This window comes from Ylistrum balloti, unplaced genomic scaffold (assembly GCF_031769215.1).
Source record: "Ylistrum balloti isolate Yb309-2 unplaced genomic scaffold, AGI_CSIRO_Ybal_v1 Utg369730, whole genome shotgun sequence".
Lineage (NCBI taxonomy): Eukaryota > Metazoa > Mollusca > Bivalvia > Pectinida > Pectinidae > Ylistrum > Ylistrum balloti.
In genome coordinates, this window is record NW_026781945.1 from 1,075,907 (window position 1) to 1,098,973 (window position 23,067).

The 23,067-nt window shown below is 35.8% G+C and overlaps 1 protein-coding gene across 7 annotated transcripts in view; it reads right to left on the minus strand.

Moving 5' to 3' along the window:
* Nucleotides 1–1,612: 1,612 nt before the first annotated feature.
* The window catches only part of LOC132565634 (zinc finger and BTB domain-containing protein 17-like), a 65,063-nt gene continuing 43,608 nt past the window's right edge, over nucleotides 1,613–23,067 (minus strand). Inside the window, exons 5-6 of one of the 7 annotated variants that reach the window (XM_060230310.1) lie at nucleotides 13,770–13,838; nucleotides 9,217–10,372 (exon numbers count right to left, since the gene is read on the minus strand). In XM_060230310.1, the coding sequence (XP_060086293.1) occupies nucleotides 9,924–10,372; nucleotides 13,770–13,838 (518 nt within the window). In that variant the 3' untranslated portion in view covers nucleotides 9,217–9,923. The other 6 variants (XM_060230327.1, XM_060230323.1, XM_060230319.1 and 3 more) reach the window with 6 other exon arrangements.

A 23,067-nucleotide genomic window follows, 5' to 3' on the forward strand; every position in this document is an offset into this window, starting at 1 on the left:
TCCTGTTGTTAACCAGAACACCCAGAGATGATGCATAATGGTATGGGTCCTGTTGTTTACCAGAACACCTAGAGATGATACATAATGGTGTGGGTCCTGTTGTTAACCAGAACACCCAGAGATGATACATTAGCTTATGGGTCCTGTTGTTTACCAGAACACCCAGAGATGATACATAAGCTTGTGGGTCCTGTTGTTAACCAGAACACCCAGAGATGATACATAATGGTGTGGGTCCTGTTGTTAACCAGAACACCCAGAGATGATACATAAGCTTGTGGGTCCTGTTGTTTATCAGAACACCCAGAGATGATACATAAGCTTATGGGTCCTGTTGTTAACCAGAACACCCAGAGATGATACATTAGCTTGTGGGTCCTGTTGTTAACCAGAACACCCAGAGATGATACATAATTGTGTGGGTCCTGTTGTTAACCAGAACACCCAGAGATGATACATAATGGTGTGAGTCCTGTTGTTAACCAGAACACCCAGAGATGATACATAAGCTTATGGGTCCTGTTGTTAACCAGAACACCCAGAGATGATACATAATTGTGTGGGTCCTGTTGTTAACCAGAACACCCAGAGATGATACATAATGGTGTGAGTCCTGTTGTTAACCAGAACACCCAGAGATGATACATAATGGTGTGAGTCCTGTTGTTAACCAGAACACCCAGAGATGATACATAAGCTTATGGGTCCTGTTGTTAACCAGAACACCTAGTGATGATACATTAGCTTGTGGGTCCTGTTGTTAACCAGAACACCCAGAGATGATGCATAATGGTATGGGTCCTGTTGTTAACCAGAACACCCAGAGATGATACATAAGCTTGTGGGTCCTGTTGTTAACCAGAACACCCAGAGATGATGCATAATGGTATGGGTCCTGTTGTTTACCAGAACACCTAGAGATGATACATAATGGTGTGGGTCCTGTTGTTTACCAGAACACCCAGTACATAATTGTGTGGGTCCTGTAGTTAACCAGAACACCCAGAGATGATACATAATGGTGTGGGTCCTGTTGTTAACCAGAACACCTAGAGATGATACATTAGCTTGTGGGTCCTGTTGTTAACCAGAACACCTAGAGATGATACATAATTGGTGGGTCCCATTATGTATCAAAACAAAAATTCAATACTCACTTCTTATATACCAGCTGACTATATTTACTATTATTACTCACTTTATAAAGATGATTTTCAATCACATTCTCCATTATACCCAGTGTACTTTACATGACTACTTTTAAAAAACAATGATAATCTTGCTTGTTTTTGTTTTCTTTACATCCACAGAGTTTTGAGTCAAAACATCCACTACATTGTGAAGTGAACAAACATGTTATACATAAAGCTCTGACTGGTTATAGATGATCCTTGTGTCCATTATAGTAATGTCTAAGCTGCAATAGAAAAAACATATAGACAAACTGCTGTTGGTTTAGTACAACCAGATATGGAAGTATTTATAAAACATGATTACTGTAAACATATTTAAATGACGACAGACATTGTGCTGAAGTACGACAGCACTAATGGTAGCTATGTATGTCATTGATATAGAAATAATCATGAATGCCCAAATTCATCGTGAAACTAACTTTGTCTAAAACAGATATTGTGCTTAAATTTTCTTGCCCAAAATTATGGACAATGGAGACTCTAACATTACAATGAAACTATTAAAACATGTAAGAACACAAAATTATTTTTTCTTTGTCATCAATCTTATTATAAATTGGACCCCTCTTGTAACTATAGCATCTAACAAATAAGGGTTTTATTTCTTTATCCGAACAACAGAAAACTACTCAAACAAATATTTCTGGTTTTACTAGGTCACTGGGTATTATAATGATTGTACCAGATACACAAGTATGACAACATCGTGTCTGAACATGGTAATATCAACATATTAATATGTCTACCAATCAGCAATGTTTAAGTCACAATGATGGTCATCCCATCTACAACTAAGGTCACAGGGATAGCCACCCCATCCACAAGGTCACAAGGAAGACTGTCGAATCCACACAAGGTCACAAGGATTGCCACTCATCCACACAAGGTCACAAGGAAGACTGTCCAAGCCACACCTAAGGTCACAAGGATTGCCACCCATCCACACCCAAAGCCACTGGTAATACAATGCCTTATCCATACATGCAAGGCAACACTTCTTAATCACCATAAAAACTATGATTTCTACTTTGTCCTCACATGTGAGGTCATTTGATGTCAGAATGTCCCCCCCATTCTAGGTAGTTATGGTACTGAGTGAAGCAGTCTCTCTTGCCTTTACACAATGGGATGTCACATGCTTCACATTTAAAATATGTGTAAGTATACCAGCCCGACTTTGTCTTAACTTTGTTGATTTGACAGTACACACAAGGCTTTCTATATCCTGCTGTAGTAACTGGTCGGTGAACTTTTGTATCATATTCCTCATGCAGGCTCGATTGTTTTACGGTACTTCCGGGGACATAACTCAGTTGTAAACCACGAATCTGTCCCTGTCTGTCCCGCAACTGTTCAACAACCTGCTCCAAACCGCGGACATTCCTGCCTGAAAACCAAAACAAAAGTGGAAAGGTCAAATACTGGTCATGATCACAACTCAAACATGGTCTTCTTATAGTTGAAAGAAGACAATTAAACAATGAACATATCAAAACAAAGTCTTTAAGCCAAGCAAACTGATGATATATATTTGGTGTCTGTATACTTTGGTAACTAAATAGGAAATGGAAGGTTACAGAAAGTAACAGAGTATACTAGCAGCCATAAAGATACGCAGTGATACTTAACACAAATCTATTGACATAACAACCATCACCAAAATGCTGACATACTGCCCTGATTCATAAGTAAATTAAAAACAAGAAAACAAGGAAAAACAAATAATAACACAGATGTGAAAATAAAACTGTTAAACTCGAAACAATAAAACATTATGTTAGAATAGTGGAAACTATGAGAAACAAAAAACAAAAAAATGTCATTAAGAGAACCAGATAGAAACACAGAAGCACTGAACAAACTTCATATCGAAAAAGAAAATAAAAGATTTCCACAAGAGATCATAACAACGATTTTAAAACTTCCCCATATCGTTCGTCAACTTTCAAATCTAAAATCTATCTCTTTTCTTGATATATTTTGTTTTTTAAGCTGACAACATCAATTACCAAGATAAGTGATATTAGGGACAAAAACACCGCTTGTCAAATCAACATGTGTTATTGTTAATAACACAATAAGTTTGGAAAGCAGGAATATTACTATTTTGAGATGGAAATTCACAATGGCAACAAGAAAATCATCAACCTTACAGATTAGCTTATAGCAAGCTGTCCCTGTTGGTTCCATTGTAAAAAAGAACAAGGGAGATAACATTATCGCCATCTAATTTTGTCAGCCATAGACTTGGCATGAGCTTTTTTACCAAATCAAGTCATTTTTTATGAAAACAAATGCAAGTCATCTCAAGATGAGCACTGTATTACCAGGTATCTGATGCGTATGACAAAGTCTGATGGAAGGTCTTAACACCAAAACATGTTGCTAAGCCTAAATTCAATCACTTGACCTTGTCATGTGTTTTTCTTTTTTATACAAGACAGTTTGTGATTTAACATTTATCTTTCCAGAAGCTTTTCCTAAAGAAGTTCTCAATATCAAAAGTATGAGAATGTTCCCAAGTGGCTAAGTGGATGTGGTGTTCAGGGGAGCTCTCCTGCAGTAAGCTCGTTTCTCTTACCTCTATACTGTAGGGACTACAAACTCTCATCACCGTACCTGTATCACTTCTATACTGTATGTTACATATCAGTGAATTAAAATACATAATCCGTAATCTCTATCCTAGTTCTGCAAGCCAGTGTAAACCATAAAGTTAATAAAGTATAGTCAATTTCAGCTAATGATGTTGTCATACACTGATACAAAAGCTAAGAAGGTATAGTCAATTTCAAATAATTATGTTGTCATACACTGGTAAAAAAAAGCAATAAGGTATAGTCAGTTTCAACTAATTATGCTGTCACACACTGATACAAAAGTTAATAACATAGAGTCAATTTCAGCTAATTATGTTGTCATACTCTGGTACAAAAGTTAATAACATAGAGTCAATTTCAGCTAATCATGTTGTCATACTCTGGTACAAAAGTTAATAACATAGAGTCAATTTCAGCTAATTATGTTGTCATACTCTGGTACAAAAGTTAACTGATAAGAAAAACAACACTCCTGACAAAGAAAAGACAACAACACATACTTTTTATCTACAACTACATTTATTAGGATCACAACACATTTTAACATTAGTACATCAATCAACATTCTACACAGTACACAGGAAATCAATTTCACAGCAATATAACAGCATGGTTCCCTTTTTTCTGGGAGAGACTGCTGGTGTTTCACTTTTTTTCCCTTTTTGTTTTTGAATTAGTGAAGAAATCACATTATTTAAACTTATTGCATAGAACTTGACACAATAAAAATTTTGTCTGTTATTCCGTCACTGTAGAATTTTTCTTAACTCTTGGAGACAACCCCAGACATAACTAAATTTGGTAAGTATACTGATGACTTGAGGTAAACAGACACATCAAGAGATAAAAAACATATATGATTACACACAAACAATAAAGAATCACTGAAATTGTCAGCAGGCAAAAATCTTCTCTCTTTTGGTTTCACTTTAACGTGATATAGATCATATGTGCCTTAATCAAAACCAACCACAACCCCCTATACTGTATTATCCATAAGTGATTTCCCTTTGGTAACAAGAATTTAATTGAGTAAAATTTATTATCCATTTTTTATAACGAAAATCATAATCTTTATTACATTTTAAGAGTCCAGTACCTGGCTTTAGATTGTGGATGTTTAAGATTTCAAACTCTGAGAAAAAACCAGCAATCTCTCCATAAAATACTCAGAAGCAGTGCTTCATTTGGACAGAATAATCATGGTTTGGTCATCAGAGAGAAAAATATTGCTTTCTTTATAAAAATTGTAATTATCACTATGAACTGAAAAATGTATCTATGACGATTGACTGCAAAATGTAAACATAATTACCGGTATGTGGAAATGTTCAAAATAACTTCCATGTGCGTACAATTTATGTAAAAAAAAAATATACACAACTCAAGAATATTATATACAAGATTGTAACTATTACACTGACTTGTTCCTTCATCAGACAAGGAAAGTTATTCTTTCAATTGTAATGAAGATGTTTTATAACAACCAAAATATGAGAACTGTTTCAATAAGAGTAATATACACAAGTCTGGAAATCAGTGAAAAGTACAGAATTTAAAAATGACAAATTGAGGACAAGAATCTGTTCTGATCAAAGGTCTGAAAAAACGTAACAATTGGCTAACACCAAGAAAAGAACAATCGGATCTTAATTCCACTGAATGTCATTGTGATATGATCATTAAATACATCTTTATCATGTTTAATTGAAAATCCCTGAATGGAATGAATTCCCTTTTTGGCTCGTCTTTTTTCATAAGCAACTTCCTGCTTTTGAATTAGTTATCCCAGAAATGTTCCATATGAAGGACAGAATTACCTAGAGAAGAGCTAGGTCACACCCATCATTATGAAATAGTTCAGTCATTTTGTGCAAGCTCTATACAAAATTCATTTGATATCACTGGTACATGCTGCCAGCTCACCACATTCTATTGTTTTCCTATTCCATAACCAGCTCACAGGTTTCTCCATTACTAGTGTGTTTGTAACCAACAATTATATCTCAGATAAGATACAAGCATCATCTTCCTCATTGAAGAGTTTATAAATGATGGGCATGACTCTGCTACAGATATTCTCAATCATAAACAAGTTTGTAACTGATGGGCAGGACTCTGTTACAGATATTCTCAATCATAAACATGTTTGTAACTGATGGCCATGACACTACTACAGATATATTCTCAATCATAAACATGTTTGTAACTGATGGGCAGGACTCTGTTACAGATATTCTCAATCATAAACATGTTTGTAACTGATGGGCAGGACACTACTACAGATATATTCTCAATCCTAAACATGTTTGTAAGTGACGGCCAGGACTCTGTTACAGATATTCTCAACCATAAACACGTTAGTAAGTGATGGCCAGGACTCTGCTACAGATATATTCTCAATCATAAACATGTTTGTAAGTGATGGCCAGGACTCTGTTACAGATATTCTCAATCATAAATATGTTTGTAACTGATGGCCATGACACTACTACAGATATATTCTCAATCATAAACATGTTTGTAACTGATGGGCAGGACTCTGTTACAGATATTCTCAATCATAAATATGTTTGTAACTGATGGCCATGACACTACTACAGATATATTCTCAATCATAAACATGTTTGTAATTGATGGGCAGGACTCTGTTACAGATATTCTCAATCATAAACATGTTTGTAAGTGACAACCAGGACGTGGGTACATGTTAATCTTACATCAGTAATGTGTTTGTTTCTAGTGTATTCATCACATAACATATTTGATCTCTGGTCGCCCTCTCGTGATTTGTGACAATAGCATTGAAGACAATCATAATCCAGCATTTGAGATGTGGCTAATATCCTCTATTTCTGAAACTGATCATTATATATGTCCTCTACCATCTAAAATTTCAGATGAATGATAATAACTATCAAACATTACATATCTTAAAAACAATTAATAGTACTTTTTTCTAGCCAGTTTAAGAAAAGAGGGAAAAGAGTGACCTCCTTAAATATGAAATGACTGCAACATCATTTTCTTTAATCCCCACCATTAGTCAGAACAAACACTGTCAGAGTACAAGTAGCTTTGTCTGATTATTCCAGTGTTGTAAGGTCATCAGAACTCTCCTTCTTGTAACTGTTTAGTTTTACAACTTTTTAGTAACTGTTGCAAAATTTGCATAAAATCAGCCATCACAACAAAGCATTTGTTACCATTTTCTTTGGACTAAGATATGTCACATGATGTGTAAATATATCAAGGACAAACAATGTTTATCATGTATAATATATATCAGGTGTCAGGTTTTGTAATATTGCTGGTAAACCTAAAACTAGTATAAATCTGCAGGCATGCCCTGAAGCTATCTGGAGGCATGCCCTGAAGCTATATGAAGGCAAGCATATGTGCCATGAATGCAATTCATGGTCATGATCAGTATACAAGTTGACAAACAACAAATCAGATCAAACCAACTCAAATCAAACAAGCCAGGACCTTGTCCTGTCAGTGATATCCAGCATGCTTGGGATTTACATCAGGATCTGATTTGCTCTGACCTGCAGCCAGGTATTCATGGTAGCGCACGAAACAGTCCCGTTTGCCCTGAGGTTGACAGAGCGGAATATCACATGCTTCACACTTATAGTAAGTATAAGTGTACCATCCCGACTTTGTCTTGACATTGTTGATCTGGCAGAACAAGCATGGTTTCTTGTATCCCTTCGCAGTAACTGGTCTGTGGTACATAAGAAGTTTGTCTTTCTGGTCAGCGAAGTACAGACTGTGGTGAGCAGACGCTACATCACCCATTTGAGAAGACATCAGACTGCCCTGCAGTACAATCCCCAGTGGATCACTTCCCATACCCAGAGTGCCAAAATCGCGGTGTGGATCAGCCCGACCTGGGCCTGAAAGGACAAAGCGAGATGGTGATTAGAAGATATGGTAAGAAGATGGTCAGTTAAACGGTTAGTTTAGCATATCATACATATATATATCATATCATTCCAACTAAAACAGCAGGTCTTCTTGTGTATAAAAGTTGTATGTTTACACAAACCAGACCTATTGAACCATGGGACTAGTACATCTCCCCATCTAGATTTTGACATTTTTCTTTTCCATTTTGGATTTTCCTCAGTCACCTCCTATGTTTAAAATTTACGCATTGAGCATCAATGACAAGTCCTGAAAGGACAAATATCTGTAGGATGCAATTTAATTCATGATGTAGGTCTCTAGTATCAGTGACGAGTCCTGGAAGGACATCAGACGAGTCCTGGAAGTGACGAGTCCTAGAAGGACATCAGTGACGAGTCCTAGAAGGACATCAGATGAGTCCTAGAAGGACCAGCTTTGATAGCTAATGACATGAAAGGACTGCCCAATCTTTCCCTTTACACACTTTGATGAAACAAATGAAGTTAAATATATGAATAACCAACCATCCATAAACACGTTTAAATGGTGTAATCCCAAATTCAAGACCTTCAACAGCTATTACAGGCAGCAGCTTGTAAGAGAGTATGCAACAGAACAGAATCAAAGGTATGAAGATTTTCTAAACCAATGTCACCCCAAGTACTACTGTACACACAAAACAAAGTTACAGGAGTCCAGGTGTCACAGGAACTGAAAACTCAACATATTAGTCTCAGAACTTCAAAATATCAATCACAACTCCAGATGTACAAATCAACCTGCTTAACGTAACATACCACATAAAACATTTCCAACTTCTTGTTTTCTATTCCACTAAATTTAATACACAGCATGTGTCTTCCAGTGTATCTTTATTTAATGTCCCTAAACACTAACATGGTTTAAAATATATGAATGTACTTTGTTTTCTTTAAAATAATCTGTTATGTAATCCTATGTAACTTATAAAATGATGGGACGAGTTCATCTCCTTAGCTATATATATATTTTCATATTCTAGATTCATGTTTTAGGCTTCCTGTATCACAGACAAGTCCTAACAGGACGAGACAGTAATATGATATTGTTATCTGATAAAAGAATCTTTTCTGTATGTCTTTGATAAAACCCATCCACATGACATCTGTGCATAAATATGGTGTTATTGATATTTTTTTATTGTGTGATTTTAAACATCAAAAAACTTGTACACAAAAAACGAACATTTGGTAATTGGTATCTTTTCTTCTGATTTTCTTGTTGTTAATATAAACAATAAAACAAAATAGATTATATAAACAATAAAACAAAATAGATTATATAAACAATAAAACAAAATAGATTATATAAACAATAAAACAAAATAGATTATATAAACAATAAAACAAAATAGATTAAACAACAACTTTTATTATTGACTCCATTGTTTATACAGCATCACAAGCAGATTCAGTCACAATATACATGGGACTGTATGACAATCTAAGACTAGTACATCACACCAGGACAATCGTCTCTAATCACAAATGTTGTCTACTCCAACATTATCTACATACAGCAAAACCCTCTTCACTTTGTGTTTCATGAAAGTTAAATTATCAAAGGCCTCTTTCTTTTTATATCTGTGGCGTAGTCTAAAACTTTGCTGTGCTTATTTCACACAAGTTAACTTCTCAAACACCTTTTTTCATTGCTGATATGTAGTCTGTCTTTTCATCATGATGACTTATTCTATTCAATCACATCACAATTGTCTGAAATACTTATGTAATTTACTCTTATGCTCTGATCTGGTACCAGAGATACATAATTTTGAGATGGGACCAACCTACATTTGTCCTGATTTGATTTTTGCAACTACTGCTAGGTTCACAAACTGTTAATCTGGTTCCTAATATAAAGAAACCAAATATTTTCTTCTGATCTTGGGCAAGAGCTTGTTGCTAAAAAAAAAAAAAAAACTTTTCATCTTTTTACAAAATCCTTTTTCCTTGATCAAGTTCTAGTGCATCTTTATTGCAATGCCAGCCTATCCATGAAAGCATGTAAAAAGAATTAGTCAATGTTGATTGAACCGACACTTGAGAAGAATATTTGGTGGAGGACGAGTTAAAAACACTATCTTAGATTGACGGTCAACCTCAGTATACCCTGATAGAAATCACCATAGCCAGTTTCTTGGGTCACGGTTTTACACCAGCCTTACTAGTAATCAATACCAATCAAGGTTGATTCCAATTGCCCTGTGATACTCTTCAAAGCAGTTTCTCTTGCCTTTACAAAGCGAGACGTCACATGCTTCACACTTATGGTAAGTGTATGAATACCATCCTGACTTTGTCTTCACGCCCTTCATTTGACAGAAAACACACGTCTTGTATTTTGTACCAGTGTTTCGTACTATTTTATGCTCCCCACTCCCGGGGTTGTCCTTTCCTAATGGAGGGAACGGTTTTGGATAGTCACTGCCAGATTCCTTGGAATATACATTAGGGAAATGATGAGGCAAATTGGCTGGTCGGCCCAAGAACGCGGGTTGTGAGAGATTAGACAGGGAAGTTTGGAGATAGGAAGAGAAAAGACTCGAAGTTAACTGGCTGGTGACTGGCTGACCTCCCGTGTGTAGGACACTGGTGTAGTTGGGAAATGTACTGGACAGCCCTGCAAGCACAAAAAACAGCTTCAATTATCATAGGTGGTTCTAAAGTTTGGCGACAGATAAAGGCATTTGTCATGAATGATCAAATGAACAAGTTTTGGGGTATCCCTGAGCAACAAAATCAGTATTACTGCAATAGTAAGATCCTATTCAAACCTGCACTAAATGGTTTTAACGGATCCCGGAGGTGTACTTTGGACTGGACAAAAGGAAACACAGCTATATCTTATCATATATTCCATGTAGAATAAACTCTGCAGAAGTCACTTCCAAGATAAAGCAATCATCGGATCAATGTTGATCTGTCGTCTTATTGTAGTCATAGAAATCCATAACTCCACAAACAGAAATGTGAAATCAGAAATCTGATGGAGTTAACACACCCCAATCACTTAGAACATCCACATAACAGATAAAGACTTTTGAGTTTAAGACGGATGTAGATTGATCAGGTTTCCTATATATCAATCCTTTCTATTGCGTCAATAACCACGGAAATGCTCCCAACAGATATACCTAGGTCTTTGTCTGAATACCAAATCACACACATTTCACATCTGTTTAATGTTGGTTCTGTTCTATACAAGGAGAGAGTCCTATAAGGATGTCTGGAACATTCCCAAAATTAGAACTATAACTACAGTACAGGTATTAGATTAGTATATAGGTATATATGTACATAGTTAATAGATTATCACTATGTAAGACAACATTTAAACAGGTTCAGCTGAAATCTAATTTTGTTAGCTTTACTTCAGAAAGACAGTAACTCAATGCTTTGTAATACAACTAAATGTCAGGAAGTAGCCCTGTATAATTTGTACTGTCAATGGTTATACAAAAGAGCCAGGATGTTGCCCTGTATAATTTGTACTGTCAATGGTTATACAAAAGAGCCAGGATGTTGCCCTGTATAATTTGTACTGTCAACGGTTATACAAAAGAGCCAGGATGTTGCCCTGTATAATTTGTACTGTCACTGGTTATACAAAAGAGCCAGGATGTTGTCCTGTATAATTTGTACTGTCACTGGTTATACAAAAGAGCCAGGATGTTGCCCTGTATAATTTGTACTGTCACTGGTTATACAAAAGAGCCAGGATGTTGCCCTGTATAATTTGTACTGTCAATGGTTATACAAAAGAGCCAGGATGTTGCCCTGTATAATTTGTACTGTCACTGGTTATACAAAAGAGCCAGGATGTTGCCCTGTAAACCGTAATACAAAAGAACCCAGATATTGTCATATTTCTGGTTCAGGTCTCTTTACAATGAGGGGTTTCTTGAGCAAAAGTAAACCCCAAAAGGCTGCAAGAGGCATAATTAACTATTTCGTGTATTTTGAAACGGCTACCAGTTGTAAACTCGTTCATATTCAATACACCATTCCCTTGCTCTAAATTTACACCACATATTCCTTTACATGTCATGTCATCAAGTATTGTATCTACAACACCATATCTCCCTCTTTATATCATGTCATCTGGTATTATATCTACATCACCATATCTCCCTCTATATGTCATGTCATCTGGTATTATATCTACAGCACCATATCTCCCTCTTTATATCATGTCATCAGGCATTATATCTACATCACCATATCTCCCTCTTTATATCATGTCATCAGGTATTATATCTACAGCACCATATCTCCCTCTTTATATCACCAGATGTTACATCTTCATCAGGTCCTCATTATGTACAAATATATAAGGCTGTAAAATTTTGGTACAAAACTTTATTCTGGTAGATGTATAACAGGTTAAACAGTTGGCAGTTTCTGAATATGAGTTTATAAGTGGCATTTCCAATAAATCTACAAACAGGGATAACACAGTTCAATGTTGGTAACTAATTCAACTGATATGCCATATATGGTTATATGAATTATACTTACAAAAATTCTCAAACACAGAAGATCTGGTGAAAAGTGATACAAGGGAAGTGCAATCTTTTACACTGTTCTAGGCTATATGTTGGTTCATGAGTCCTAACAACAGCTTTCACTTGTTTTCTTTACTTAAAAATATATAATATTTTGTAGCTCTAGAATATACCTGTGATTATGATTGTAAATATTCAGCTATCTTTGTATTATTTATACTGATGTCGGATAAGAGTAAACTGTATAAATATGTAATGTTAAATCCTACATAGACAACTCCACTTAACACTTATATTTCCACATCTTCTAATGATGCTAAAGACACTGCATGGTATATGTTATATATTGTCTCACTCACAAACAATTCAACACAAGCTGATTGTAAATCTTCTAGCTAACTACCAAGTAGGGTGTTGTCCTGTTGTAGCAAGATGACTTCACACTAAGTCCATGGCAACTGAAAGATAACATGGTGAACTTTTAACAGAGAACAACTTGTGATTGTATGTTCAACACTTTCTCTTAATATACTGGGCAAAATACAAGGTATGCCACAATATGATTGTAAGAAAGAGAGAGATATTTCTATATAGTGACGACTGATATAGGCAGTGTCATAACACTTCACTTGTGGAAGTTGTATGAAAATCCGCACAAATAGTGGATTTAAATTTGAATTTCCAACACATGTCAAGTAAAGGAGACAGTTCAAAATTTACGGGAAACACAAATAAAGTGTTCAGGTGAAAATTCCAGCTATACAATGTAATGTTTCTATACAAGGCAATGTTTCTGTACAAGGCAATGTTTCTGAGAAATGACCGCGCGAAAGTATGTAAATGAGATTATCAAGCTCTTGGAGAATATAGGTTATATCCTGGAAATACAGCATCACAACGTGAAATTCTCTTGCATAAAAAAGGGTTTATAGGGAAGCAGAACAAAATGGAAATTCTCAATGATGTAGTATCCTTGTAGCATGAAGTGGATGATATTTTGTCTATTATACTATGTATTAGGAAATACTTGGTAATACAAAGTACTGGGATGTATACCAAGCAGTGTGTATTAGTTAATCCTTCTTTACACAGTATCTGGATAAAGCAACACTAGGTATATGATGATAAGTATGCCAATGTCTCCAGCCGTAAAACTCATCAATAATGTCATATAATTTAATGTCCATTGTTTTAATCGGCATTGAATACACTGAATTCCAAATTCAATGTTCTGTTGTACTCTCTATTTTGTTGTTTTTTCTGTGTACCCATTGACTAGAAAAGAAACAACTTCCTTGACTTAGAAGTGTTATGTATGAGGAGGAAGATTTGGAGGAGCAGGGCCGGGTATGAATCTACGGACATCGAGTTGAGGATACTGCGCATTATGAAAATCGGTAAAACAGGAGCGTTTTCCACAGCACAGGTGAACGTCACATTGAGCACACTTGTAGAATGTGTAGGAATACCAACCGGACTTGGTTTTCACCCCGTGAATTTGACAATACATACATCGTTTATACTTAGTCCCTTTCACCACGTAGTGCACCTTATTCCCGCGGACGACGGAAGACATAAAGCCTGAAACACAAACAAAGATTCAGTTATCACTCGTACGAGTGTTACAGTACAATCATACTCAGAGCAGGGTGTGCAGTAGCTCGGCGTTATATCCTACAGGTACAATATACAGGATTTAGCAACGAGGTCTAAATTGCTGAAGTGAACTCAAGCTCGGTGTTATATCCTACAGGTACCATATATGGGATTTAGCAACGACGTATAACACTGTAGAAGTGTACTCAAGCTAGGTGTTATATTACACAGGTATAATATGCCTGAATCAGTATCGAGGTATAACACTGCTGAAGTGTACTCAAGCTCGGTGTTATATCATACAGGTACAATATGCCTGATTCAGTATCGAGGTATAACACTGCTGAAGTGTACTCAAGCTCGGTGTTATATCATACAAGTACAATATGCCAGATTCAGTATCGAGGTCTAACACTGCTGAAGTGTACTCAAGCTCGGTGTTATATCATACAGGTACAATATGCCAGATTCAGTATCGAGGTATAACACTGCTGAAGTGTACTCAAGCTCGGTGTTATATCATACAGGTACAATATGCCTGATTCAGTATCGAGGTATAACACTGCTCAAGTGTACTTAAGCTCGGTGTTATATCATACAGGTACAATATGCCAGATTCAGTATCGAGGTATAACACTGCTGAAGTGTACTTAAGCTCGGTGTTATATCATACAAGTACAGTATGCCAGATTCGGTATCGAGGTCTAACACTGCTGAAGTGTACTCAAGCTCGGTGTTATATCATACAAGTACAATATGCCAGATTCAGTATCGAGGTATAACACTGCTGAAGTGTACTCAAGCTCGGTGTTATATCATACAGGTACAATATGCCTGATTCAGTATCGAGGTATAACACTGCTGAAGTGTACTTAAGCTCGGTGTTATATCATACAGGTACAATATGCCTGATTCAGTATCGAGGTCTAACACTGCTGAAGTGTACTCAAGCTCGGTGTTATATCATACAAGTACAATATGCCAGATTCAGTATCGAGGTCTAACACTGCTGAAGTGTACTCAAGCTCGGTGTTATATCATACAGGTACAATATGCCAGATTCAGTATCGAGGTATAACACTGCTGAAGTGTACTTAAGCTCGGTGTTATATCATACAGGTACAATATGCCAGATTCAGTATCGAGGTATAACACTGCTGAAGTGTACTTAAGCTCGGTGTTATATCATACAAGTACAATATGCCAGATTCAGTATCGAGGTCTAACACTGCTGAAGTGTACTCAAGCTCGGTGTTATATCATACAGGTACAATATGCCAGATTCAGTATCGAGGTATAACACTGCTGAAGTGTACTCAAGCTCGGTGTTATATCATACAGGTACAATATGCCTGATTCAGTATCGAGGTCTAACACTGCTGAAGTGTACTCAAGCTCGGTGTTATATCATACAAGTACAATATGCCTGATTCTATACAGATGGCCAACATCGCTGAAATGTACTGAAGCTTTGAGTCACATTACCCTGGTAAAATATGTCAGATTCTGTACAGATGGCCAACACCGCTTAAGTGTACTGAATCTCAGGTATACTATAGAGAAACCAAATGAGGGATGTGTCTCATCACATAAGAGTATAAAACTCTTCATCTGTTGTAAAGATCAACTCCAATTCAAGAAAACTGTATGTTTGCAAACTTTCAACCATAGTTTGGCACATTGCTAAGTGAAAGTTTGAACTAGATGATAAAAAAACTGTATAAAAAGCAATAACAAAAAATCAACTAGAGACAGATTGTAAATTTTAATTGCCACATATTCCATTATTCATTGTGCAATCTCTCTTTTTTCCCTTTTAATACTCTGACCCTGAGTGACCTTAGAAATTTGTAAAACAAAACAAATTTGTAACAAAGGTGTTACTGTCGCTCTTGATTATAACCATTATGCAACCTGGTTTCAATACCGAAATGTTGTGAAGCACAAACAGGTTCTCAAAATCTATATCAGATCTCACCATGGCACAGGGTTATAGGAGTCAACTACTGTGATGATGAATGTAAACATTGTGACATGTTTGGTCACAATTTTGCAACTTTATGAGGAGGCAAATGGCTGCCACTAATCTGGCAATTTTTGGTGTTTGACTACATGTTTAAAATTGTACTTCTTATGTCTATAAATGAGAAGTTACTTATATTTATTCCAAAATTTTGTATTTTAGTGACATACTGATAAACCTGCACAGCACTGGGGATATGACTGTTAGTAATTTCATAATTTTCAAATGATCACTTTTGGTACAATTTTTCAATCAAACAGTTACAGTAATTGTTCCAAAACAGATTAAAATTCTCTGTGGCAGGTTAGTACCCTCTTGTCTTTTTTCACCTGGAGTTTTGTCATTTGTAACTTTAGTAAAGTGAACACAGCATTAGTTATGTCATATAAGCCTAAGCTGATATTGAAAGAGTTGCCTCCCCTAGGCCTCAGATTACTCCCCACGCCTGAAATTACTTGTATACTTTATAATTAAACAGTATTCAATGTGGTGAGATGTTAGAGAAAATATGTCATCAGGTGTCAGTCATTTTTCATAAGACATTTGCTATCTTCTCTTTTGTTGTGTAATTCTGTAACAATTTAAGATTTAATTGTTTTAACTAGTAAGCAATCACCTTTGTAAACTAGGTACAATTTGTATTTCTACAGAAAGCTTATACTGTCTTTTATCTTTGTTCATGGTCTATGAGGTCAAAGAAAGATAATGAATTCTGACACGTAGCATGTGTAGAAAATGCTTCAATTTGTGGAAGAAACACTCCTGGTTTTACATGTTACAGAGACATTAACTTCTTGTACGGCATTGGTGGAGAAAACTGGCATTAAAAGTTTGTTTTGATATAATTATCTTTTGATTGTATTGACAGCTTTGTAAATTTTCTTTGTAAGTCCTTCCCAGGTATGGTTCTTTTTTTATTACTGTTGTTTTATCAGATATATAAATGACCTTGCATGACTTTGTAAATCAGATTTGATATTGTATAATTACAGTGAACTGACTAAAGATTTTTCTATCACAAATCATGTATAATCAATCCTACATATTATTCACGTCTTCAGAACCACAATATTTTTGATGGGCATGTTCTTACACATTGTGTGTTTAGTTAATAAGTGTGTTTTTAGAACAAAGTGCTATTGAACTGATATTCCGAATTAAGAGGAATTATCTAGGCCATCTAAGTACAGTTACCAATATCATTACATATTGAAAATTATGTACCAAACACTGGTTAGTATATTGACAATATCATAGCACTTGATGTTATTTTTGTCAGTCTATAAGCAACTTTCTTCTCAATAATTTATAGAATATACCCTGCTTATATAGGTCAGCATGACCTACATATTGGTGCCACAAAGAAATTGAAATAAAAAACAAATTGGGTTTTCTATAAAAAGAAGAACTTATGAAGGTGACAGTAGAAGCAGAAGTTAACACATTACTATGACCACTTCTATTAGTCTTGATGGACTTAGTGTGAATTTAAACGGCAGGACACAAGAGTACACAACAAAAACAACCATGGTCAGGTATGTCATCACAAGCACCTGCTGATTAATGAAAAGAGTTCTCAATGTCTTGGTGAAAGGCATGTGAGCTATCCATATAAACATAGATATATTTGTCTCATCATAACAGTTCATTGTAACCAAAAGGGTAAAAGAAAACTTAAATTTAACAAGAAGACAGTCAATTTGAACAAACATTTTATTAAGAATGATCTCACGACATGATATATCTCCCTGACCAAAATGACTAGAACTTCCTCTTAATGACAAGCATCATAATACTGACCACAACCAAGTAGTCAACTGAAATCTGAATACTTCTGGAAAATGAAGATCAAACTCATTAAAGTTACCTCCCTTACCTTAAACACAATGCTTTTTTAAAATCATTTTTAGATAAAACATTTATTTCTATCCTTCTATTTTTTTTTTCTTGTTCAATTCATTTTGAAATAAATTTAATATGAAATTAAACTTGGTGACAAAACATGACACTCTTGGAATGAAGTTTAATTACTGTGGTATAACATGTATTGCCAGTGCTCTGAATAGTCAGGTAATCCTGAACATGATAACGTTATCACTTCCATCTGACGAAACGTTTTTTCCATTCATCAGTAAAACACCAACCAACTCATTGCTTGTTCAAGGGTTCTATGTAGTTGTGATACTGTCTAAAACAGTCCCTTAAAGGACTTTTACACAGCGGTACGTCACAAGCAAGACATTTAAAGTAGGTATTCACATACCACCCTGATTTTGTACGAACTTTCTTCAGTTGACATAGAACACAAGGCTTGTACCGTGTTCCAGTGTTTCTCACAAGCCGATGCCCCACTGCGCTACCAGCAGCAGTCTGGGAGCTGTCAAACACCAAGCTACCTGCATCAGGAACGTTCACGGTTTGTCGCTTTTCTCCAGCAGCGCCATCGTCAGTAAAGAACATTGACGTTTGAACTGAATATGGGAACTGTGCACCAACGGAAGAATGTTTGACTTCAGAAAGGAATCTTGGTATACCAACAGGATGTGGGGGCATATCTTCCCATTGATCAGAGGCCACTTGATTTTGACCTTGACCAAAGTGCTGCCTGCTAACTACACTACCCACTACCGTCTGCCTATCTCCCTGAAGGTCAAGGTTATAGGGATGAGCAGCGTCTGAAAGCAGACAAAGAATAAGAATTAGAAGCCCGCTCAAATTTGCTCTGCCAGACACAAAACCAATTATTACAAATTAAGTGTCTCAAGATAAATGTGACCTAGCAGTAGTGCTAGTGTTACTGGATTTCGGCAGCTTTACAGCAGCATGAGCTACACATTAATACATCTCAATATGAATCACCTCAAATGAAAGACTACATAGTTTCTAAAGTCACCGACTCCACAGAATATTTTAATCCAATTTTTACAGATTGTAACACCATTTTAAATAGACAGTATGTCATCCATCTGAACTGTGACACATCTTTAATTTTAGGTTTTGCTGTTGATCTCAAGTTTTATAATTTACAAGCTATTGTGACATTATGACAAATAACACAACTTTGTACCACTGGAACAGTAAATTTATGTCATAACGTCAGTAGACTAGGTCTCTGTGTTGCAGATTAAACGATGATCAATTTATTTCACAACAATTGCAAACAACCTTTTTCTGGCCTAGACAGAAGCACATGATGGATTTTACTGTTGGAGAAACTCAATTACCCATTAAAAAACTCGATGTGGTTGGGCTAGTGATCCCATACCATTGAGTCCGATCAGGGAACCTGGTATTATTGGAACCAGAAATATAGGCCAAATTAAAATTCAACTAAGTAACATCCATTTCTATACATGATATTACCCAACCCCATTTATACATAAAATACTGATATGGTACTGGAATTAAATCATTTCCTCCCTATGATAAAAAAGGAATCCATCCTTTTCTTCGAGACTCTCCAAATAAAACACTGATGGACGAATCACAAATGGACGAATCACAACACGTTTGGTAAGTTTAATATCTTTAATGAAAATTTGTAGCTATTTACAACATTTATACACTGAACAATCTGATAAAATTGTACAAAGATAGAAACGACAGGTTAATTGTCTCAAGTTATCAATTAAACAGGAACACAAACTGAAAAACTAAAGTTATTCACATTTATTTCGAGTTCTACTTATGAAATTACAGTTGAACCAATATGAAAACCTGAATGTATTTTCAATAAAAAGGTGACAGAAAACAAATCCTTGAAGTGCAGCAAACTATTTACAACTAGCAACTCCACAATCAACATATTTTCATATATACAAAGAACTTTGATTTTAAACAATGAAGAGTTGTTTTTCACTGTGAAACATTTTTGCATATAGATAATTTTTTAACACAAACTTTGAGTTGGACAAGGGCTATTTACATTACTGAAAGCCAATAGATGATGCGTACATATCCCAATATATATAAAATGGACTGGAGACACATGCTTATTAGCCCAATGCAGAATTCCAACATTAATCATCACAGTTAACTATTACAAGGTATTACAGGTATAACAGAATAAAACAAATGGAGTTATCTTTCTTTGATCAACTAAGCTGATGCTTTGTGGTTTGTTAACCTGTATCGGCACTTCATCAGAAACATTCACATCTACTTATGATAGCACTGTGACTATGTAATCAACACTCTCCTGCTAAACTAAAGTCATCAACAGCCATTAAAACATCTGATAATTTAAGGTTTTAACAGACCATATAAACATCCAATATTTTAAAGTTTAAACAGACCATATAAACATCCGATATTTTTTGGTTTTAAATGACCATTTAAACATCTGATATTTCAAAGTTTTAACTGGCCACGAAAACATATTATGGTTTTAACTGGCCATGAAAACTGATATTTTAAGGTTTTAACCGGCCATTAAAACAACTGATATTTTCTGGTTCCATTATTGTAATTATTAGATCACTCTATATCCAGTATTGTAAGATTTTGATTATATATCTACTGTAACATTGTCTTTCACTTAAAACATTTCACAGGAAAAAGTATATAGTGCTTAAAGTACTTTGTTATTATTCTTGAATAAAATATATATGTGATTTTAAATATTCTTCTGTCTTCATCTGACCATTTGGGTTATCTAGAAGCTTAAAGTAACATTTTCTTCTTTTATAGGATTTGGGTACTCCTGTGTATTAGGATCTACAGGGTCTACTTGTGGTGGATCAATCCTTTGTTTTGGAGGTGGGTTCATTGACTGAAGTAAAGCTCTGTGGTAGATATGAAAGCAATCACGCTCTCTAGTAGTACACAAAGGAAGATGACAGGTGTTACATCGGTACGAGGTGTACACTTTCCACCCCGACTTTGTTTTCGTTCTATTGTGACGACAGTAAATACACAGACGGATTTTGTTAGATTCTATTTTGACCGGCCTGTGATTTGATACAGGTATGCTATCTATGTCCATGGCAGGCCTACCAAGCCGGTCACCAGTCACGTCTGAAAATAAACAAGCACATTTTATTTTTGTTGCTCGCATTGGTGACTTTTATATCTTTAAAACATTTATCACAGTTTAGAAACTGAATGCAATATTTGAATATTTTACTGTACCTAAAATCAAAATGATTATGGATGTTCTCATTCGTATTAGTAGGACAACCTACAACAGAGAAGTAATTACTGTCTGATCTCACAACACCCAGTTGAATAAGAACGAAATATGATACATCTTACAACTGGATAGTTCAGGTACATTAGATCTCCCTATGACAGCCTCAGGTAAGCAGCTTTAGTAAGGTCCAATAACAGTATGTACCAGTAAACACAAGTAACACAACCTGACAGCATGGTAATATCATTTCACTGATCTTTGTCTGAAAGAGTGTATAATACAAAAATCTAAAACATCATGTGCCTCCAGAAAATTGTTCACATTAAGGTTATCTGCAAAGTCATACAGACTATTTCACAACCAACTGGCTTTCTCTTGTTACCAACTAGGAATACAATGACCTGATAGGTATCAAGGCATTACCAGCTGACAGGAGGCATAAGGTCATATGTGTCAAGATTCCTAGATTTAGTTTCTAGATTACATATCCAGTCGACAAAGCCGGATGACATAATTTCTACATCTATACAAGTACACATTACTGACTTTCTCACTAAAAAGGTCATGATTGTCATTAGGATCAAAGGTCATCTAAATGTTGATGTATTTTTAGTTCAACATCCCGCTAAACACAGAGCATTGGGTACAGTACTAGACGGAGTTGTTGTATTTCCACGGAGGCATTGGCACAGGAGAGCCTTCTGGTTTCATGTCATTAAACATCATGTTATGATACTCCAGGAAACAGTTCCTCTCCCGAACACAAAGGGGCACGTTACACCGTTCACATTTGAAATGTGTATACACACGCCATCCCGACCTTGTTTTGACCTTGTTCATCTGACAGAGGACACAACATTTGTACTTGTAGCCCTCGTTGCGGATTGGTCGGTGTTGCATGGCCAGACTGCTGTAACATTGCATAAGGTTTAGATAGTCAGGGTCCTTGTAAGGCATGTACCCAGAGTCTGAAATGGGAAAAAGATGGCCGGTCAGTTAGACATCCTATATCCTTCACCCTTATATATAAACAAGCCTTACACTTAATTTCATGCTCTACATGCCCGGTCAAATTTCTACTTGCCTAAGGCCAGAATGACCTCAACTGGCATAAAAAGTTGCCTAATGCCAGAATGACCCTGATTAGAACAGCATCTGTGAAACTAACAAAACTTCTGGATGAAATGGTCCTATACAGCCTTAATGCTATACACAGCTGCTTCTTTCACAATACTCATGGATTGGCTGAAATCTTCCTTTCTTACATGACAAATGGTCTCCTAGAGCCATAAATCCTTGTCTGTATTATGTGTGTGATTCCCTTCTCCCTTTAGCAATATTAAATTTATCAAAAGTGTGATGTAGACATCTACAAACCTCAAATGACTTGGAGTTACAGGGTCCAACTTTCCCCACGAAGAAACTCCACATCACTTATACATGTTACATTCCATTGTAACGTCCATCCAAAATACTTGTTCCAGTTCACTGAAAAACTTACACACCTCCATGACCACAACATCTTTTAAACAACTGCATAAAACATTCAAAATCTAATAATAACTTCAAACTTTCTGTAATGCACTTTACGCATCAGTAGTAACACAACAATTCCTATCTATTGATCCAAAAAGGGTTATTAATTATCTTTGTTAATTTCTTTTACACTACAAATATGTCAACAAACCATGACGCAATGGCACTACTGCCAACACAGTTGTGTAAAGTAGTAGTCCTGTAATAGACTGTTTGTTTATGGGATTTCTGAAAACTCAAATTAAAGACTCAGGTCTAGCTGAAGGCATCTGTGCTAAGCAAGGGAAGGCCTCTGTGATGATGTGTTGTAATTTCTGTGTGGTTAAAATAACTACATTAAGTATAGACATGTTTATTGACATCAACACACTCTCCCATCAGGTTGTCTGGATGGTTCTGTTGAATATCAAATTCATTATCTTAACCCCTACTACTTCAGCTATGTATGAGGTTTGTCCAGATTCTGCCACAATGTGTTACTATTATTTCCCATCAACAACAGCCTAGCCAAGAGTTCCTACTTC